Source organism: Pyrgilauda ruficollis, unplaced genomic scaffold, assembly GCF_017590135.1.
Source record: "Pyrgilauda ruficollis isolate IOZ18807 unplaced genomic scaffold, ASM1759013v1 scaffold10, whole genome shotgun sequence".
Lineage (NCBI taxonomy): Eukaryota > Metazoa > Chordata > Aves > Passeriformes > Passeridae > Pyrgilauda > Pyrgilauda ruficollis.
The window spans coordinates 8,184,990-8,207,377 of NW_024508101.1; the positions used below are offsets into that span (position 1 = coordinate 8,184,990).

General features: G+C 41.7%; 1 protein-coding gene across 3 annotated transcripts in view; it reads left to right on the plus strand.

The window, feature by feature from the left end:
- Positions 1-22,388, plus strand: part of FHIT (fragile histidine triad diadenosine triphosphatase) — a 521,419-nt gene that overhangs the window by 429,881 nt on the left and 69,150 nt on the right. For all 3 annotated transcript variants that reach the window (XR_005954783.1, XM_041463375.1, XM_041463385.1), the window contains exon 6: positions 8,147-8,215. Coding sequence is in view for 2 of the 3 variants with exons in the window: in XM_041463375.1 (XP_041319309.1) it covers positions 8,147-8,215 (69 nt within the window). In the remaining variant the exon portion in view is untranslated. The remainder of the gene's footprint in view (positions 1-8,146; positions 8,216-22,388) is intronic.

Here is a 22,388-nt window from a genome sequence, read left to right on the forward strand (position 1 = left end):
ATGTGGGAGACTGAGTTCTGCCATTACTGGAGTCAGTGAGAAAATGGGTGGAAGTTTCAGCAAAGTGGGAATGAGACCCTGTGTGTTAATTGTGGGGCTGCAGGGCTCTGTGGGGGGAGCAGCTGTGCCCAGCTTTGTGCAGAACTCAGCCTGCTCTGACCGAGCCGGATGTTCCTTGACATCTACAGGATTTGCCTGGGGGATTTGGTCCTTCCTCTTATTAATATCACAAAGTAAATTAGCTTTATGTTGCCCTTCATATCAGACCCTTCAGGGGTCTCCTATCCTTTTAATTTAGCCTGGGTCTCTGAGGGGAAAACCCAGTAAAAACACACCGGTGTGGTGATTAGTAAGCACATTTTATATAATTACAGTGTTGGCATCTCAGGGGGGAAATGAAAGTTTGTGCTGTCCCTTTAACAGGACAATTTGATAATCCTCTTAGCATTTTCTCTTTTGGCTGATAATATTTCACACAGTTTTACTTTGTAAAATATTCCTAAAGGGAGGCTTAAGCAATAATGCACAGATTATGGAAATGACTCTCATTAAATATAGGCAGAGACTTCAGCAAAGCCATGAACTGCTTCGAAACATGTAACCCCCATTAGGAGCTTCATTTAAATGTTTATTCACAGAGCAGTAAATGTTTATTATAGAACATTTTATTGAAACATAAATTAAAGAACCCTAATTATACATATCACAAGTATTCAAACAATATGCATTTATCAAGACTTAACTAAAGATCAGAGGTGGAGGAAATGCAGTCGTGCTTTCATTTGCATCTCAGCAACACCAAGTTTGCACAAAAATATCTGGGCAAAGTGACCCTGATGGAAGGCACAGGGCCTCAAGGCAGGTGCTCTCCAGCTATCCCTGAGCATGTGCAGCCTTCCAAATTAACTTCAGAGACACCTTCACTGGTCATTCCCATTTGTAAAAAAGGCTGGGGGCTACCAGGGTTTTGGGTTGTTTTTACACAGTAATGTTTACTGCTCCTGTGTGTCTGCCCATCCTTCCCTGGGGGTGCTGTAGAGGGGATGGACAATGAGTAAAGGCAGGTGATGGTCCTTGGCCTGACCTTCCCCCCACCATGCATGGTCCTTCATTCTTAGACTTGCAGAGCAGCTTAGAGGTCAGGAAATCCAAGTTCAAAGAATCAATCAACCTTTATTTCCAATTGGTTTATTAATTTTCTGCCTTTCAGAGGATCTCTTAAGAGATGTTCAAAGACATGTACATTTGGATCACCACTTCCAACAATCAGGCTTATAACCCTCATTATTGTGCCAGTTTTCTTGGGTTTGGGGCTGAAGAGGAGGGGTTGGCACTTCTCTTGCAAATGATGAAGCTGCCCTTAGCCATGGGAGTTATAACTACAGATATCAAGTGGGTTAAAAAATCTTTCTGTGCTTGTTTTCATGAGGTCTACATCCCTTTTCTAGCTCACCCACAGCTCATTTCTTTAAACTTCATAGCAGTTGACATATGCATTATTTATTGAGAATGCTGAATCTGCACATTTCTGAACCTACATGTTTAAAGATGTACTCTGCTGCAAGTCCCCCACTTGGTTTGGCTTCTGAGACGTTTGCAAATTCTCTTAATTTTGTTGCTTTCCAAAGTGCATGCTTTCTGTGCTGAGCAAGTATCTTGATAATTACTCTTCCAGAGGTAAATCCATGGTGTAAGTGTTGGTAGGGACCATTGAAAAGCTTTACTTTTCCTCCTAAGGATGCACAGTGATGCAGATTTACACAAAGGTCCTCACCCTCCAGCTTGGTAGCACATGGACAGCCTGTGTGACTTCTCTCCCAAGACTTGTTCCAGTTCCTTGTTTTCTTTCTTTGCAGTCTCTTTCTGCACAACGTTTTTGATTCACAAAATCTTGACAACTGCCTTTGTTCTATCAACAGCTTCAACACTTCCTGTTTTCCAGTGGCTCTTCTAGTCCATCCTCACATCTGCTATTTCCTCTGCTGCTGCCCTGGGCTTTGAGACAGCCATGGATTTCCCTGTCCTTCCCTTGCAAGCATCAATTTGTTCCCCTGCGCATCCTGCTCTCGAGCCTGGCAGTCTGTGCCACTCCTTTCCATCTGTACCACGTCCTTCTGCTCCTCACGACAGCAGAAAAGCAAAACTCACTTTTGTGTTTTAATAAACCAGAGCCAGAGGTGCTACAGGGGTGTGTCAGGCCATGCAGCCTCCCGGAATTTGGAGCAATCCTCACCCCCAGCACGGCAGAGCTGCCAGCTGGGGAGGAGATGCCAAGGGCCTGCATCTGTGCAGCCTCGTGCACAAGGCTTTAGTAAAGCTGGAAAAGAAAGCACTGATTCCTAGAAATGGGGCAGTTTTGTAGGAAAGGAATGGTTTCAAGCAGTTTCCTGTCATGTTTTATTATTTTATAAAAATTAGCTCCTTTAAAGTGGTCTGTCTTTGACTAATTTAGAACTCCTGAAATGGGGGGAAAAAACCACTAGTAATGCAGGCAATAATTTTAAAGGCTGGTAAAATTGAGTGTTTTAGTTGTCCAAAACTCTTTTCCTAATGTTGGATAGGACTTGAAAAAAATTTTAAATTTGTTTCTCCATCTCAAACGAATTCAGGACTTAGAAAAACATCAAGAACTCGTAAATACTCACTGAATAGAACTGTTTTCCCAAGAAGATGACTCTTTCAGGACTTGCAGGTCAAGGGCCCTGGAAATGGGCTTTCAGTGCCTAGAAAGAGCAGTTGTACCAGGTGTGCCTGTGGCCGGTGACACATTGGATTTTCAGGGGCAGCAGAGGGAGAGCTTCCTGCTAATGAGCTGCAGATATACAGGCAGGGCTTTCCATGGAATAACTTTGTAACAGGGACAATTGAACAGTTAATCAAGAATAGCAAACAAGGGCTCCGTGGAAGCCCAGTTTACAGAGAGGACAAAATTGCCCTATTTTTCATGTCGATATCTCTGTATTATGGTTGATTTTCTTTATCGCCCGCTAACAGTCTTACTTGGAGAATGGTTATTAGTTTGGAATTTCTACAGTTAATCTGGTAGTTTAGAAGAAGCATTATCACAGCCTCCCATAGGAAGCCCCTGTCTGTAATGGACAGGGCACTTTGCAGCAAGTGAGGTCTTATCTGAGAACCACCATCCCTTTTCCCAGTGAACTGGCTGGTGAGTGTCTCCTGGCCAGCTGGTCTTGCTGCTGGGAGCTGTTGATTCACTTCCAGCCCTTCCTCCTGCCTGGCCACAACCACAGCAGGTCACAGCTTTTCCTGTCCTGCACCATGACACCATGGAAACCCACAGCTGCCGAGCTTTGACTGGAGAATAAATGAAAAGGAACAAAGGGAAGGATGAAGCTGCTGAAAGGCAGCTGGTTTTGCTGCATGAAGGCACAGGTCAGCCATGTTCTGCTTTTGCAGATGTAGGGAGAACAGCCCTTCCTCTGCCAACGTTGTGGCAGCTCCCCATCCTCAGGGTTGTATGACCCTTTGCCAGCTTTTCTGTATTCATGCTATAAGAACATTTTTTGCCAATAGACCCTGGATGTTGAGCAGCTCATGTACAGACTATTATCTCCCTTTCAACTGGAAGCTGAGCTCTGTTGCCCTCCTAACCAGCACAGCAGCTGAGTGAACACAACATAATGCCCATGAATTATTGTAGGCAATGCCCATGTCCTCCCCAGTGGTGTGTGGCAGGGTCATCTGCTCTTCACTGTTCTGGTCTGCTTGGGAAATCTGTTTTGGTGTCTATTTTTGTCCAGTATTTTCACTTGAAATCCAGTGCAGTGGTGACACATTGGTTATTTGACCATAATTCAGTATATAAAACCAGCCGTAACCAGGAACATTGCTTTCTGCATGGCCTTGAGTGCTGAAGTAAAACTCACCTGATCTGAATGCTTGTTTCTGCAGCAACACAAGCTCCAGGTCTTTTGGCTGAGACTTTCTGGGCATTTTGCAGCCCTGGTTTACTGGAGAGCAGCTTTAGTGGTGTAATCTCACAAATGCCTGTGATGCGGACAGATTCTGGCAGTGGTGGCACGAGTGTGCTTCAGAGTGCCCATGAGCAGCCCTGTGTTCCCACAGTCCTGACTGGAATGCCATGGAGCTCATCAGAGCATCCTCTTGCTGCAGTGGGAGGCCAGAGGCATCACACCCTGGCTCTGGCTCATTAGTTCCCCAAGGCACTACAGATCTGTTCCTTGCAGTGCATTTTCTAATGCTCTTGTCATTCTGGGTATAAAGGTCTTGAAGAAACTTCTCTTACAAGTGGTTCTGCATCACCGGATAACTCTCACCATTAGAGGTTTCTCAAACTGAGATTTTGTTTACATTGCAAAGCAGGGGGAGCTGCAGTCCCTACCCTAGAAAACTGTCAGTCTAATAATTTTAATTTTGAAGGTCCTATAAAATCCAGCTTCCACAGCCTCCTTCCAGCTACTGCTACTCTAAATATCCCTGACTGGAAATCTTGCCCCCAGTTTCAGAAGCAACGAGCGAGGCTCAGGCATCTTTAACTCACACAGTGCCCCCCACCTGGGGACTTCTGCTGCATTATCACATTGTCACTGTTGTCACACCCAGTGTGGCAGTGTCCTGCTTGCTCCATCAGTGCCTGATGAGCAGGGATGAGCCTAAGCAATGCAGGTGTGTGCCTGCATTTTTGTGCCCTGATGTGGGTGATATTGATTGGTCCATTAGTGTAAATGGCTTGGCTGTTGTGTGTTGCTTTCCTTGCTTATTAATCAAAACCATGCAAAATGAGGGGAAAGCAATTTTTTTTAGGAAAAAAATGAAATACCATCAACAGTGACTGATTACAGCCTGCTGGAATGTGATGGGGCTGTCTGCCACCCACCAGGCATGAGGATCCCTACAATAACTGGAGAAAAAAAATTAAAATGCTTTATTTTGACAATTTTGGTAAATGTTTAGATGTTCTGTTCAAGCAGTATTTTGATAGAAGATTTGCTAAATCTATTTGTTTGGTTAAAAAAAAAGGAAGCATCCCAGTGTTTTGTTTGCATCTGATGTATTTCAGTCAATTGCAAATGGGTTTTTTTAGATATGTGGGTTTTTGTTTTGCTTGGAAAACAAATGAAAGGAAACAACTTTAATTTGGGGGCACCTTGAAGTTAGTTTTGCTACTGCCATTTAGGGAGACCTCTCTGTAGCCAGTAGTAGATGCAAAACATAAACAAAACACCTGGCATGTGAAAATTCTCACTGAACCAATTCACAGGTTGGAAATGGAGCTGGTGCTTAGGTGCCTTGGTGCATTGAGGCTATAGCAGTAACAAATAGTACTAAGGAGTAAAAAATTATCAATTAAAGATCTCCTGATGAATCTAAGTATCAGCCAGTCTGAGTTGAGAAGGGCAGAAGCTGAAAGGCAGATTGGAGAAGGTGTGGAATCTCCCTGTTCAGTGTTTCTGACTGCGTGGTAGCCACAGCTCTGTGCTGCTTGTATTTCTTGGTAAAACTGAAGAGAAGGGAAATATGTGAGACAATACTGCTGAACGTGTTTGTTTCTGTTATACAGTGGAGAGAATCCAGATATTTATTTCTTTCCCATACACAAAATTATATAAAAAAACAATAACAACAAAAAAAACCAAACCAAAAACGGATGACTGGAAGAAATTACTCTCTTTTAAATTGATTGTTGTTACTGCAAACCTTGGGAATATTCATTTGTTTTGTGATACAGCTGATGGATTCTGCTATGCAGCCTGGCAGCGTGTGAGAACATAATGCATGTAGTAAAGGTGACTAACCCCTGAGAACATCCCCACCGATGCCAAGTGGCCCATATGCTGTCATAAACACTTTTTATTCTTTTTTTTTTTTTCCACACTGATCATAAGAGCCCATTTTGGGTAGAAGATCACATTAGGCTCATTCATTACCTGCTGTGCTGGTCTGTGCATCTGCAGTGCAGCATCTCTGCACTGAGCTTTGGACTCATCCCTAGGTTTTTTCTGATACTCCAAATCGTCTGCCACGGGTATACACAGATCTTCTCATGTGTGTGTCCTGCAGCATTCTGCACCAGAGATAAAAAGTATGCTTAAAGGTGGCTAAACTTCTGGGGAATATGGTTGTTGATAGCTGATGTTAGGTTTTATATATATCGTCAAGAGAAATTCCTACAAATTGATACTTGTAGCAAAACTATCATTCCTTGTAGCAGAAGAGAAGGAAACTGACTGGCAGATGAACTGGCTCTATTCATATGAATAAATTTAAAATCTAATGAGAACAACAGATGTGAGACAGTAGTGAAATTTTACAGTATCCCTGCAAACTTTAATCTACACTTTTATTTTTCTTGAAGGTCTGTCCAAAAGCGAAATTTCAGGCCTAGGGCTACTGAAGACTGTCTTTAAAGTTGCTTTGTGATTTTGAGCAATACATCATACGAGCAGTGATGTTCAGATGATACATTGCACTAATACATCACAGGAGCACTTTTGCTCTTATGATATATTAGTATAATACACTATCAGAACACTATCACTGATATATTACTCAAAAACACAGTTTCTGACCCTCAAGATTCACCCTCATCTCTAGTCTGAATACACTGAAAGCTGTGGATAATGATAAGAATAAGAAATCACATATTCAGTTTCTCTAGGGTAAAGCTGAGAAAAAAAAATAGTGTGGTATTTGGAATATTTCATTAACTGAAACATCCTTGTGTTTTCATTTTATTCACTGAGCAAATGGTATTATGGATAGAAGCTAACACAATATAGGTGTGTTTGAATTCTGTTACAAATAGCCTAAGAAAACCTTTTTTGATTTCATATTTCATTATAGACTTAAGCCATGTTTTGAGAATGTTTCCATGAGGTGCAGGAGTTTCAGCTGATTTCTACCTCATCAATTGAATCAGGTGCAAGCTATCTAAATTCTATGCAAACGATTTGGTGCTGTTTGTGATGCAGTAATTTATTTTTTTAAAGGATTTAGGCACCATCTAAAAAGATCTGAAGATGCATAAATGTGATCTATCACTTGGATTATTTGCAGCCTCTCCTCACTGAGGTGTTGGGTTTTTTTCCCTGAAGAATTATTCTCAGTTGTTTTTGTTTCTTTACTCAAGAGTGAAAGACAAAGGGAAAAAGAAAAAAAGAATGCATTACAATGTTGCTAGTAGTTGAACTTACTGCAGAAGGTAGAGTTTGGGTCTTGAGGACCTTCCTTTATGGTGTGAACAGAGTGTCAGAAAAAAAAAAAAAAAAAGGTAATAGTAATAACACAACACTAAGGTGCCAAGTCATATATTTGTGTTGTGCCTATAATTTTGTTTGTATTCCCCAGATCTCATCAGCACTTTTGACAAAAACACATCACCATTCACCTCCTCCCCAAACTGGGTGACCCGAAGCTGCCTGTGCAGCTCAGTTCTCAGCCCTGCTACCCCGTGGGCCGTGGCCCTGTGCCAGGAGAGGGACACACTTCAGGCTCTGCCAAACTGGTCTCATAATCCTTGTGCCTCACAGGTTTTGGGCCACCTGGCACTCTGTCCCTGCTGGTGTGTCCCCAACATGAGCCTTGTGCCCACAGGTTTGAGTTTGTTGTATTTAGGCTACAGCCTCCGGGGAGGAAAGGAAGCATTTTAATGTCTTTTTAAAGTCTTTTTTACCTTGTGAGAGGCACTGTCCTCTCTGTCAGCTCTTCTGCCCACATGCTGTCCATGGTGTGGCAGCAGCTGCTTTGTCCCCAAACAGGGAGCCCTGAGCCCAGGCTGCCCACACGAGCTCTCCATCTCCAGCACCTTCTTCTTCCCATCTATTCCAAAGCCACAATGCTCAGCTTCAAGGGACGTTGTTATTTCAAAGCTGTGGCTAAATATGCCTCTGACTGACAACTATGAATAATTCCATAGAGCCCCTAAACTTCCAGGCATTTCACTCTGAAGCTCATATAATACACCAGGGCTGCTCTCTCATGTTTTTCATCTTTTATATTCTCCAAAGAGCTGAGATACAGTTATGGAACAGGTTAATGTATTTTCCTCTGAATATAATGCTGTGGGAGCCTGTGCACGGTTACTTGTGTGTGTTGAGAATAATGCTGACAGTTCAGAAAAGAAAGTCATGAACTTGATAATCATTATTTTGTTTCACATTTTCAGCATGTTCACGTCCATGTGCTGCCAAGGAGGGCTGGAGACTTCAGCAGGAATGATGATGTCTACGAGGAGGTAAGAGTTACTCTCCATCTTTCTTCAGAGCTGGTTTTGCTGTTAGTAAATTGCTTTAATGGCCCAGGCTCTCCCATGGGTGGAGGGATGGGATCTCTGCATTTTTATTTCTTGCAAAGATCCTGTGACAGCACCAAGATCTATACTGGGATTTCCTTGTGAGCTCCCTCTCTGAGGGAGGATACAGTTGACACCTTTGGTACTTCAGTCTTTCACTGCACACAAGGTGCATCTCTACAAATAATTGTGGTCTCTTATTTTGAGGGCACAGGGAAAAAGGGTGACCACATGGTCAGCCTGGCATGCAGGGAGGGTGTCCTCTGCCAGCTGCTCGCCTGGGGTGCCAAACCTCCCCCTTCCAAGCAGAGAAAAAACAGGCAGCTTGTTACAGCTCAATCACAAATTGCCTTCTGGCCTGATTTTTGTAGGGCTCTGCTCAGCTCTGGACAAATCACATTGTAGCCCCAAAGATGGAAATTAAAGAGCAACTCTGCATATAGATGGAATATCAGCATGTGTGCAGATTGTGCAGCAGAGCTCAGCTCATGAGCTGTTCCAGTGTGACTGAATCACTGGCTTTTGTTTAAATGAACAATTGTACTGGCATTAACAAAAAGTTTTCCCCAGTTTGACAGCTGTCATAATGATTCTATGAAAAAATCTCACTATTGTTAAATTTATGGCTTGTTCTTCGTGGGTTTGGTAGGATCCTCTATCTGAAATATGACATCTTCTTCTCTTTCTGAAAGTAATTAATATAAACTTGTTCAGTGCTACTGCAATATACCATCTGCTTGAAAGAGACATCATGACATTTTCTGCTTTTGTATTTTTTCCTTTGTGATATCTACATGACGACAAGTCTCCACTCACCAAAAAATGGTGGAGTGTTTTAAAGTTTCTCAATTACTTAAATATGCAAAAATGGAGAAAAAAGCATGTTACTGACAAGTTATATGAAATGTAGTGCCTGAAAACTCCACTAGTAAGGGTAAAAGCTTAATGAGACTGCTGAGCAAGGAGATCCAATGGAAGTAAATTATGGCAATCTTTGATGGTGTGGTGGTTGAAAGCAGTTGAATGAGACAAAAGTTAATAGGGTTAAAGGCTTGTCAGGCACTGGAAGAGGCTGTTCAGCGAAGTGGTGGAGTCACCATCCCTGAGGTATTTAAAAGATGTGTAGATGGGGCCCTCAGGAACGTGGGTAACTGGTGGGCTTGGTAGAGCTGGGTTGATGGCTGGATTCAGCGACGTTACCCTTGTTTTTCCACCTAAATGGTTGTATGGTTCTATGATCTGTTCCTTTTCACATGTGTTCAGGGGTTTCAAATGCTGCATCAACCCATCAAATCTCTTTCCATTTCTGTCATATTTAGAATTCCATTTGCTTCTTTTTAAACACAATTATTTCGCCTTTGTTATAGCTAAACAGAAACAGGCAAAATTCTAATGGACTGGACTATATATTTAGTGTTGTTAGATGCAAAAGGGTGGCAAATTGGGGAAGAATTTCTTTTTTATTTTGTCATTTCCAATTACAGAAATTGTAGGTGTTGCTTTTAGCAAACAGGAACCATAAATATTTAGACATAGATGTGATAATGTATCTTTTAGCAGAAGAATGTATAGCCTCAGAGTCTAACTAGCTATTCTTGAACACCACAGAGCTAGCATGCTTTTGTGCAGACTGTAGCTGAAGAAAGATTTAATTTTTTTCAGGATGCCAGGGAAACAAAAACACATTTGCTGCTATAAAAAGTTTGGTGCCGAGTTCTATCACGGTCTGGATTGAGGATGGAGGGACTTAAGCAATTTGCTATCACAGGTGAATAAAGCTATTTTGAAAAATGAAAAAGGGACAAATTATTGAAAATACAGCTGACTTTGGAAATAATTTGGAGCTTATGTCAGTACAGCAAAAACATTTTGATATAATGCATCTCTGTGTGATGTCAGCAAGTCATATCCTTTTGACAAGAAGATACTTTAAAAGATTTAGGAAGATATGTAGATCATGGTGGGGCAACAGGCTGGAAATCAACAAGGGATAAAGTACCATTAGGTGAGATGTGGGTACTGGAGAGAGCTTTAAATCTATTTTTCATGAAATTTGTACTTTAAAAATCCAAAACCAGTTCGTAAATTACTTCATTTCCATGTGTTTGAGTGATAGATGGAGTTGTAGGCAAAGATAGATGGACTTTAGGCAGCAAAGACCACCTTCCAAGATCATCCCAACAGCCTTTTCCTTGTAAAATGTGACATGGAGGCTGATCAGCCTTCCTCAGTCTGTGCAATTGTAAAGCACACCGAGGATAAATTGTGCATATTGCACTGCCTGGTTTAGCTACCACAGCTAAAGGTTTAACAGCAATTGGGAGCAATTTTCATAGGCTCCCGCTCTCAGCTCTGGCTCAACATGTCTTTTGCTAACCCCTTTCTATCTGTAAGTGCCTTTGAGCTCTCCAAGCTCTGCAGTTGTCATCTGTATATGCTCAGCAGATTGCTGATAAATCCCACTGCTCTTAGTCTGACAGTGAAAGGAATGCCCAGATGCTGAGACATCACTCCTCTTAGGAGCCTTCTAGAATTGAGACAGCCAGAAAGAACTTGCAGTCTCTCACTGTGTGCTTAATTTCTCCCATTCAGTTTTGGAGTGAGCACTCATCTGATGGAAAAGGCAGAAGAAAGCATATCAGGTTGTTCCCTGCTTAGGCTGTTTACTGGGCTCTGAGATCTTCAGGCTTTTGGCTCTGATGCTCTGACACAGCCCTGTCTAAAGCAGTTTTTAAGTGTAAAGAGTATAATTAAAGGTAAGGTGTTTCTTAGCACTTGTATTTTAATCAGGTATCTGAAGGACACAAATGTCTGCTGATTTCTGGATATATTTTTAGAACTGTGGCAGTGGAAAATTAATTGTAGAAGGAATAAAACAGGGTCTGACACTTATTTCACAGCACCTTCTCTAAGGCATTCCTTGGTAGAATGTGTCACTTAATATTTTAGGGTTTTTTTCCTCAGTGCATATGAAAGAAGTCACTGTATGATTTTTCCAAGATACAAAGAGAATCACTAATAGTAAAAAAAATCTGCATTTCATATTTTAGATGTATTTCCTCTGCATCTTTGCAGGGCTATTTTTTGGAAGGATATTTCCTGGGAAGTGTTAGTTATCCACTCTCTGGGCTCACTGTAGTGGAAGGCTAAAGCTATAGTTTATCAGTTCTTACATTTCTCTGCAATTATTTGAAGCCTAATCCTGCAAGTGTGCACATGCCAAAGTTAAATTGGTCTTACAGGATTTTTTATAGGATCAGGCCCTTCATCTTTTACTATTGCTAGATTACTTTTCTCATCTTCATCTTGAATAGTTCCTATTCATTGATTCTTTATTTCTTGGACAGCAGAACAATAGCAGCTAAATATTAGGAAAACCTTCCATTAGAATAACTCTTTATACCTCTGTATTTTCTGTTTGGTTTGAAAGAGATTATATTTTACATTTATTAATCAAGGAACTTAAAAGCCTCTTATGAAGTAGTTGCTTGCTTTGAAGTAGATGAGTTCTTTACTATTATAAGGGCATGTCACAGTGACTGATAAAAATTTGGTATGAAAGAACATTTTTAGTGTAGAACAGCCCCCAGTGTTGTTGCAGTCAGCACAAGTACTGCAGTTGATGGAGATCATCGTGTCCAAGACATTCAAGAACATTATCCGGAAAAGCCTTGGCACTTCCAGGCATCTGCGGGCAGCCCTCATTCAGTGGGTGTTTGAAAAGTCCATAGCACAGCCTGTCCCTGGTCTCCACTGAGTGGTTAGCCATTACTGCAATATAAATAACATTCATCATCCTTTAGGCTGGCAGGTAATAGCTGCACTGGGCCAGAGACAATGGGGCTCTCTCAGAAAGGAAGACTCAATCAAAACTCTGCACTCCTGTTATGAGTGCTGACCTCAGTCAGTTAATTTTGAGGCTGACAGACTTGGATGGGTAAGGGCAGCCTGGCATCTCAGTGAAACCCTGAACATCCCTGGCATGCTGAGGTGAGTTTTGTGGTGCACACCCCTGTTCCTCCCCAGATTCTGTGTTCCACTTGGTGCCTGAAGCCTCCTGTAACAGATGCAGCTGCACAGCAATGCACACCCAGGGCTGTGCACGCAGGGCAAAGAGTGCCCAGCCACTCACCAGCCTTACTCTTGTGCCCTCCTTGTTTCACTGCCTGTCTGCAGTTCCCAGTCTAGACCGGAGAGCACTGAAAAAGGGGAAAGTGTGAAAGAGAGAGGTTAACCCAAACCCCTGTGTCTCCCTCCTCCTCTGCCTGCCAGACCTGCGTCATGGATCTCTTCTAATGAACCTGAGTGAAACTTCCTACTGTGGCTTCTTCAGTAATTTATGAAATTTTGTAAAAAGCCAGCAAAAGAATTTGCTTCATGCTATCCTCCTTCCCCTCTGGCATTCAGGCAAGCAGTGAGAGACTCACTTAGGAAAAGATACTTTGACTTAGTGATCTCATTCAGCACGTTATGCTAAATCATTTCAGCAAGAATACCTATTAGTAATCATTTCCAGTTCCAGGAAGGATGAAGGAGGCATTTTGGCATATGAGTCAAGAACCTGCTGGGCTGTTTCTTCAGGCTGGCAACACAGGAGAACTGTGGTGAATTCAGAAGTTTAGTCAAACAAGCCTGAAGTTTAATTCTCCCTGAATGGCTTTGACTGTGACATGCCATCACTCCGAGCTGCAGACAGCATCCTGCCTGCTGCTGGGCACTGAGCCTGGTACAGGGCTGGAAACCTGCACAGCTGCACTGAGCTGCTTAAAGGGCTTAAAGGTAAGGTATGAAGTAAAATGATAAATAAGCCCTCATCCAGGTCCTGCGAGACAAAATGGAAAGATGCCCAACAGCTCCTGTGAGCATCAGATTGAACTATTCATGAAAATTAATGGCATGCAGAGCTAATAGGCTGTTCCTTGGCCTCAGAATGATACTGTACCTTCTGGGAACATATTGTAGCCTGCTGGGAGATCAGTCTGCTGTGTCTGAACTCCCTTGGGGCCAGACGCTGCCCTCTGCACCCTGCATGGTTAAACCCATAGAAAAGGACAGAAGCAGCACAGAATCTAAGTAGTTTTGTGGGGTGTTTTTTAAAACTCTGGTTTTCCCAGGTGCAAGTTTATTTCCTAATCTCCTGATGCAGCAGTTAAATTCTTCCCAGTAGGCTTCAGGTTTTACCCTGATCTTGCCAATGCTGCTTCTTCTATCTGGAAGCATCAGAGGAGGTTCTCCTAGCCAAGGAGTAGGAGCCTTTCCCAACTGATTCCTGAGTCTTGTGATATTTTAGTGACTCCAGCAGGGCAGGGCAGAGGAACTGTGTGTGAATATTCCCAGCTGGGAGTATTGCAATAGAACCTAGAACTGTGCTAATAATTACGGTTTTGATCTTGTAGATGGATGGACAAAAAAATCATTTTTATTTAACCTGAAACAGTGGTTTCTCTCATCAAATGAATTTCCTTTTTGATTTAAACAGGATAATTTATTTTCTGGACCATAACATTTTGTCTGACTAGGATTGGAAATCCCCTGGATAATGCTGGAATGCCCTGCAAGCTTATTCCATGTCCTCACCTACATGAGGCAAAACTGACACATTTGTCAGTAAGGCCCAGTATCAATCCTGGGAGACATCCTAGGGACACATCTCCCTCGATGAAAACCCCACTGTTTGTGGTATTTTCTGCCCTTTCCAGCCCTGTGAGGTATTTCTTAATTTGACACCTGAAATCTCTGAGACCTTCTCCTACACTGTCTGTGTCACTGCACTTACTTTAAGATAGCAGGATATCATCATGTGATCTGATTAAGAGCCATTTCATTCATTGTGATATCTTCCATAGGATCTAGGGAAATGGAAACAGCTCAGCTATAGAAAGGAATTAGAAGTGGTTGAAGGTTTGCCATTAAGGCAGCCATCCCTCATGACCACACACCTGCCCTTTACACCTAGGCTTTGTCTGGAAGGCAATGTGCATTTGGCATTTTACATGCCATGGATCAACCTCATTGCCCTCTACTCTGGCTGTCTCTCTGCATTCCATCACTGCTCTTGATGCTTCTTACCCTCTCCTGCCTCAGGGATTTCACAATAATTGTCCTCCCAGGTTAAAAGACGTTGGCTACCAGGATCCACTTACATTTCATCTATAATGTAGTAGATGCAAATTTTTGTGACCATTGCAAAAGATCTCTTGGCTCCTTGTGTAGGATGTTTATTGTGTTTAGCTCAGTGGAGTATTTGCTCTTCTGTGTCCTTGATGGTACTTCATTGGCAAGTGACTTTGTGACAAAAAACCTCAGACCAAGGACAGCTTGCTGATAAGAAGATTAAAGTGAGCATGGTCTCTGAGGCCTGATCATGCTGTCAGTGCTTAGACTTGCTCAGATGCTTCCTGTGTATTCCCAGACCTGAGGTAAAACTGTCTTCAGATCTCTGCTTATCCTTTGAGGAATATAGATTGAACTCATTCTGGTTGGGAGAACATGTCCCATTGGTATCCTAGGTACTCATCTTTTTGGAATTGATGATATGAAATGCAAACAAATCTATCAGGGAGCTGCTGTTTTCTAAAGAGAGATTTTTCTTTGCCAAATTAAAATGCTACCTTAAGCTTCAAATGAAATTCTCTCCTGTTCCCTTTAAGGTTCAGGATATTGGAGCAGGTAGTTGGTAAGCACAAACCAAATCACGCCAAAATTCAGTACAGACCTGGCAAGGGATTAAGGCCAGAAGAGAAGCTGATGATAAAATGAGGAGAGAATGAGAATGGATTTTATATTTTGTTGCAGTGGTTTTGCCAGGAAAGCAATGCAAAGTAACCACAGACCTGATGCCATACTGGGGGCAAAGAAAGTGTTATTTCAGTTTGAGAAAAGAAATTTTAATAATACATTGCAGCAGAGTGAGAATTTAGTTTAACAGAGTGTTAGCATAATTGTGCACAATTTGGTTTTATTTAAATACATTAAGCACCATTGTTTCTTTTCCATGTTAAGGATTGACTTTGCTGCTAGGTTGCAGCAGTTTTCCTTAATTGCTTTAATCCTTGGCCTTAAGGAAATGAATGCTTTAAATTCACACTTGTTAAGTACACTGCTAATGAAGAACAGGCTTCAGCAATATTTGGTGAGCCCAAACTATATGTTAAAAAAAAAAAAAAAAAAAAAAAAAAAGGGGGAGAGAGAAAAAAAGAGAGAGAGAGAAAAAAAGGGAGAAGCTAATCACCAACCATTCTGGTAATGCTTATTTTAATCATCTTGCCTGCCCTTGCTGGCAGACAGAGCCATTTGGCTGCAGAGGCAGGAGGCAGCGATCGCCTCAAATGGCACTGATGTTGAGAATTGGGCCCAGGAGGACAATCTGACTTGTCAGTTTATATAGACATAAAGCTTCATTGTTGTGCACAGACACAACTAGCTTTTTAAAAGCCTATTTCCCTCCTGATGATGTGAGAATCTGCTCCCCTCTCTCCTACTGTTCTCCAGCCCTCAGATTTATTAGACAGTGTTTGTAGCCCTGCTCAGTGTTTCTGTGGTGCCATAGGGGCAGGTGGGGACCAGCAGTGCCACGAGCAGAGCACAGTGACCAAATGCCCAGCTTTGAACCACAGGGTCCTGTGGGGGCTGGGGGAGTAAAGAGCTGTGACTGCACACTGGATGATGTCTCCTCAGAGAGTTTTAACATACTGATATATATCCCCGATGGAATATTCTCTGTGGAATTAAGTGTGTGTTTTAAAACACACAGGATGCTCAGAAGAGAGGAGCTAACAGCATTTCCTTGGGGGCCAGAAGTGAAACATCTCCAAAATTCAATTAATTACCAGAAACGTATGATCTGTTTTCAAAAAGAGCTCATGCTGCTATTTTGCATATGCAGGAAACTTTTATCTTTCTGACAACTAAGAGTTGCAGCTGGCAAAGTGAGCTCACAACTTGTTCTGGCTGCCTGTGCCTTCCCATGCTGCAGGGAGCCCCTGGAAGGGTTTCAGGTAGCGCAGTGCAGCATTTTTCCCATTTCAGCTTTTGTGTCCTGCAAATTGGAGAAAGTGACAACTGGTGCCCACATCGAGCAGTAGCATTTACTGCTCCAAGGAAAAGAAAGCTACAAAATCCTGCTTGGCTGAGTTACAACCCAATTATAGCTATCCAAGCACAGGAATTCCAAAAAAACAGAGAAACAGGGAAGTAAGGCGGCCTTTGTCCCACTTTGCCCAGATAGCTGGAGCATTGTGTATGAGGTTGCCAAAGAATCCCCTCCTGCATTTAATTGCAGAAATTGATCATAGGTTTGTGGTAAACATACAAGCAAATCCAGCAAAACATTTGTGTCTCCCTTTTGCTATGTAAATTACTTCAGTGTACTGGTGTCTTACTTCTAGTAATTGTAATCTCTGTGGAAGTGGGAAGGTATTGCAATAAATAGAGTTTGAATGGAAGGCCTGTTTTTAGAATTTCTCTTTTCTTTGAACAATGACCTTTTTCTTTTTTTTGTAAGGAAAAATCTATTCTCATTCATTGCATGAGTGTCTTTGAAGGGGCAAATGCACACAACTGCCAGGCCATGTACAGCACAGGCTCTATGCAGGGTTCGCTTCAGCTGAGGCATGATTTGGAGCAGTAATTGAGATTAGCTCCCTAGGAGATGGGCCTCTGCTCTCTTCCTGGCTTTTTTCTCAGTAAAATAGTTGCATTTAATGCATTTGTGAGTAGACTATAAGTGCTAACATACTTTCTTCCCAAACCCCTGCCATTTCCATGGCAGGCTAACTGAAGAAATAACAATACATAAAGCTGCATAAACACTTAAGGTCTTCAGTGTCTGCTGCCATTGGCACTTTCAGATTTTCTATTTGAAGATATGTTCATTTCACACTTTTACATCTGAAGAGCCTGTTTTTGAAGATCTCAGAGTATATTTTTTTATATATATAAATGAAGTTTCCTTCTGCCTCTCTGAGTATGTTAAGTAACAGTACTTGCAGGTTTGATGCAGAGAGGTGAAGAGACCTTGTGAAGTTCTGGAGTGAGTCAGGGCAAAACAGCTGAGTGCAGATACATCCCTGAATCCCTGAACAAGCAAAAGGTGGATTGATCACCCAGCTGCAGCTACATGGAGTAATACCACACATAAAGCCCTTGCTTCCCTGTATGAACGTGTGGTCCTAAGACTGGTAGATATTCCTAAGCTAGTAGATATTCCAGGATGTGCTCCCCAGTGTTCAGCATCATTGAAAACTGGAATGACTCTCAAGAACTTTGCTTCCATTTTTGGATTTGTTTTTTTTTAATTTTTTTTTCCCCCTGAAGAATAATACTACTACTGGCATTTAAAAATTTAGAATGTCACCTGGTAGTGCACTGGCTTCATTCAGCCAAGGCCTGTGAGCAGCAGCAATTGCTGCTCTCTGAAGGTGAACACCTCAGGTATTTTAACAAGAGGTGACATGTTCACCCAGCTGTAGAAAAGGGGGTCTATCTTCACTGGTATGGTGTCTCCTGGGACACCAGGAAGGAAATGCTTAGGGAAAAAATGAGAAGAATGAACATATGTATGAAATGTCCTAGCTTTTTGTCTCCAGAAAGGCAGATTCAAGGAGTCCTTTGCCATAAGTGGATTCTCAGGTGGTTTTCTAAAAAAAGATAAGCAAAACAGCCACTGACTTTCAACAAGAGTCAGATGTCGGAATGCCTTAAAGACTTTGGAAAAGCCAGCCCTTTATCCTCTGTATCAGGTTGCAGTGGCAGTATTGACACTCAGCAGAATGTTATTGGCATGTGATTTTCTCTTTTCATCTTGCACAAGGGCATGAGGCAGAATTGCCCTCTGCTGCTGCGTGAGCAGAGGAGCTGTGGATTGATGTATCAGCACTTCGTGTTTCTGGGCTGTTCTCAGGAACATGTGCAAAAGGGAAATAACAGCAGAACAAGGACACTTCCCAGGTTAGGTAATGTGCTCCACTGACATCCTTTACTTTGCTTTTAAGAGTGATAAGCATAATGAAGCTGAGAACAATCTGGTGTTTTTCCACCACTTTTAGCAACCTCTTGTCATTTTAAGCTGCTGATGTTTCTTCTCAGGTGCTACCTGGTGATCCTTTTAACGTGTTTATTACTGTTGCTTCTTCTCAATAAATAAATTTGCTGAGAGTAAAGAAAGTTGCTCATTAGGGCAATGTAATTAAAGGAAAAGTAGACATCATGCCAAGTTCCGTTTTCTCTACAAAGCACCACCTTGGAGATTGCTTGAAACTCAATTACTCATTGCTATGCTTATTAGGGAGAACAATATGCTGAAATGATCCCTACTTCTAATAACCTTGTTTTCTACATGTGAATCATGTTAATACTTTTTGCTTTAGTGACTTAATCACCATGTGTAAAATGGGTCTGTTTCTAGAGGGGGAATAGGGAAGGTGGGCCACATGGTGGGTGTTCTCTGAATTGCCACTCTCCATGGAGAGTTTCTTGTTTCCTGCTGGTCCACAGTCATTTTGTGGTGCTTTTTTTTGTTGTTGTTTTTTTCTTTTAATTACATGAAACAGCATTTGTTAACAGATTATATCTTGATAGTCCGATTTCCTCTGGTGCAATGAAAATGTTCATCCTCTGCCCTGACCTTTCAGGGCAGGAGTGTTCAGTATCTTTCATGTCTCAGTCTCTTCTTTGTTACCTCATGTCTTCCCCAACACAAATAATTTCTGCAACAGAAAGCTGATATTAGCACTTGCTAAATAACCTTATTCTGATAATCAGTCTGGTGTCGTTTTCTTTGAATGAGCTACTCTGATACCTTCCTGCTGTCCTCCTATCATGATGTCTTCAGCTTCTCTGAACAAGCTGTCCCTATGGACCCAAAAATCCTGTGTACCCTGCAGTTGTGTTAGAAGGAACTGTAAATACCAGTATTCTGTCCAGGGCTTTGGAAGAGACCTGAAGCCATGAAGGAAACATGATGTACTTCCATCCAGCCCACAACATAATTACCCTCCTTAGCTTCATGCTCAAGCCGTTTCCTCTAAACATGCAGGAAACCTTTGTTAACGGGGTATTCCATCAGAACTGAAGGACAGAAGTCTTAATCATGCTAGTAAGGACAATGAAAATTGCCATAGGAATATGGGGAAATTGCCTGAGGTTCAAGCTCTGTGGTGGCCAAGTTCATTTAAGATATCAGTAAGTTTCCCTGAAATTCTTTGTCAAAAATGCTACAAGCACTCATAAAATAGTTGTGTGCAAACTTCACTTTTGATCAAAATCATGGATGAAACCATGGAAGTGGCTGAATGTTGAAAATATCTAAGGGAGAAGGAGGGAAGTAATTTTTTCCTAAGCAAAATAGCTTGACTGGCAAAGCTTCACTTTCAGAGTGGAAAAGAACTGAAGAAATGTAAGGCTGTTTTTTCTTTGGTGCATGTCTCCACCCCTGGAATTGTTCAGAGCCACATTGCATGAGGCTTGGTCCAAACTCATCTAGTGGAAGGTGCTCCTGCCCATGACAGAGGAGTTGGACTGGATGATTTTTAAGGTCCTTTCCAACACAAACCATTCAATGTTTCTATGATAGGAAGAGGAAACTAGTCCAGGAGATCAGTTCATGTACCACTGGTGTCTTATACATCATGTAAGACAGGTATCCTCCTTACCAACTATGTCATATGAATACCAAGAAATTACTGCTCCTAAGAAATGTTGTGTGTTTATCTCAGAAGGAACTGCATGGCTGTGCAGTTAACCATTCCCTCTCCTTCTTTCATGTCAGAATATTTCAGTCCTTTTATGCAGAGCACAGGCAGACATGATTGAAAAGGAAAGTCTTACCCTTTGATGTTTGTTTGTTGTATTATCCACTTTTCATGGCTCTATTATTCCAGAATCCTATTGAGCCATTCATTGGCAAGTGGAAATTTCCACTGCAGTCAGTAGGGTATTTCTGCCTCTAAATCACTTAATTTGGCCCCTGATATTTAACTTGGGGCCAGATTATCAAAAGTGTTGAGTACCAGCTTTCTGAAGGCTTAGCACCTCCCACTGAGGCTCTAAACAGAGCAGCTCCTGTTGTGACCCTTTAAGGACAGATTTGCAAAAGAACTCAGCAGTTCCATTTCACCAAAGAGCTGAGTCCTTTCCAAAATCTGTCCAGCTTTGCTTGGTGCCAGGCTGGAAGATAAGGACTTTTGAAAATGTAGATTTTAGCAAGCTCTCTGATGTGGAAAAATACTAAGTTCCAAACATTGGGAAGGACTTAAAACAAATGCTTGCAAAGAGAAAAACCTCCACATTTCAAGATGTGCCAATTTTATTGACTGATAGAGGGGCTGGAAGAAAATTTTGGATCTGAACAGGTTTTCCCATAATTGCCCACTAGGAGGTTTTCTGCACATTCTCCTGCAGCAGCTGCCAGGCAGGATGCTGGGGCAGAGCACTGCTGTGCTGAGGCAGCACGGCAATTCCTGTGTTATCAGAAATGCATTCACTTAGCAAAATGTGGTTTGTAAGCAAAGTAGCACAAAGCAGCCATTACTCTTTCTGGGGAGTAAAATACAAAAAAACCCAACACAACAAAACAAAACAAAAAAAAAAAAAAAAAAAAAAAAAAAAAAAAAAAAAAAAAAAAAAAAATTTTTTTAAACCCTCAAAAAAAAAAAAAGAAAAAAAATGAGAGAAAAGATTGATTTAAGCCTCATAAAAATCAAGTGAAGTTTACTTTTGAAATTTTAGACCCAGGATTCCCCTTCCATGCTCTATACTGCCTTGTTTTCCAGAGAGCCTTTTCTGGTGTGGCTAGCAAGAAAAGTCTTCACAGAACAGTTTGTGTAACCTTGGAAGCTTCTGGGTTTCTAGGTGAGTTCTTCACCTGAAAGTTATTGTAGGCAGGTGGCAATGGAGGATGTGATGCAGAGAGGATATTTCAGTATCTAAAATTCATGACTTTAGGCTTTAATCCTAGGCAGCACTTAAGCTCCCAGGAAGGCAGTTCTGTTAGACTTTCAGAAAACTGAAGCTGCACATTCTGCACGTGTGCTCTGGAAGGTGGTGTGTTCTTGTGTGTTCTGGAAGGTGGGTGTTCCCTCCCCCATGGGAGCAGGCAAAGGAGCACTAAAGCCTCGGCAGCCACTTTGGGACCTGGCACAGCCCAGTGCGAATCAGACATTTGGTTTTGGTCTCCTGTGCTGCAGGAGCCTTGGCACATACAGACTTCAGTCCTCTGTGAACTTGGAGGGTGCTTTTCCTCTCCTTATTCAGCCCCACTTTGACATAAAGTACTTTTTAAAATAATGAAATAGATGTAAAAGAAATAAAGCAAAGGAGGAGGCACAGGCTTGCTAAAAGCCTTTACTGCTGTCACAGGACTGTGCAGCTTCTGTGATTATCCCTTGCCTTGTTCAGCAGTGTATAATTTAATGATTGCATCCAGGGCATGCTATTAACTTTCTTTTCTACTTCTTTGACCCCAAAGCTCATTAATTCTTTTTACTATTCCCCAATTGACACGTGTGTATGTGTATGGGGAGGGCAGTGGCTAAAGAAGTGTTATGGATTTCATATCTTTGCTTCGTCTGCCACATTATAGCAAATGACAGTTGATTAGGTCTTTCTATAGATCATTACCAATTGTTTTCTACCTTGCAAATGCTGCTATTACGACAAATCTATCATATCCTAGAGATCCTATGCAGCTTGTTATTTCTGTGTGATTTATTACACTCGCAGTAGAAATGTTGTTAGCGAACATTGGGGAAGCAGTGAATATATTGAGAAATATCAATGTATCCTCATGTTCTGGCTTGCAGTGACAGTCAGTGATCCATCTCACTGACACTTACCTTGTTAACATTTTGATCAGATGGCAAATTTGTCATTTTTCCTGGTAACAAGTATAAGTTTGTACAAGAATTGCAGAAACATGGGGAAGATAAAGGGCCCCTCTCTTAGTTTTTTCCAATGTGATGTAATCAGTAATCTTTCTGGAAAATGAAATAATTACTCTGTGAAAAAGCTTATCCACTAGAAAATGTACCAGTGTTAGAAAGCTCAGATTTCTCTTCATTTGAGGATTGAATGAGTTCTCTTTGCAGCCATTACTGACACATTGATTAACACACCAAAC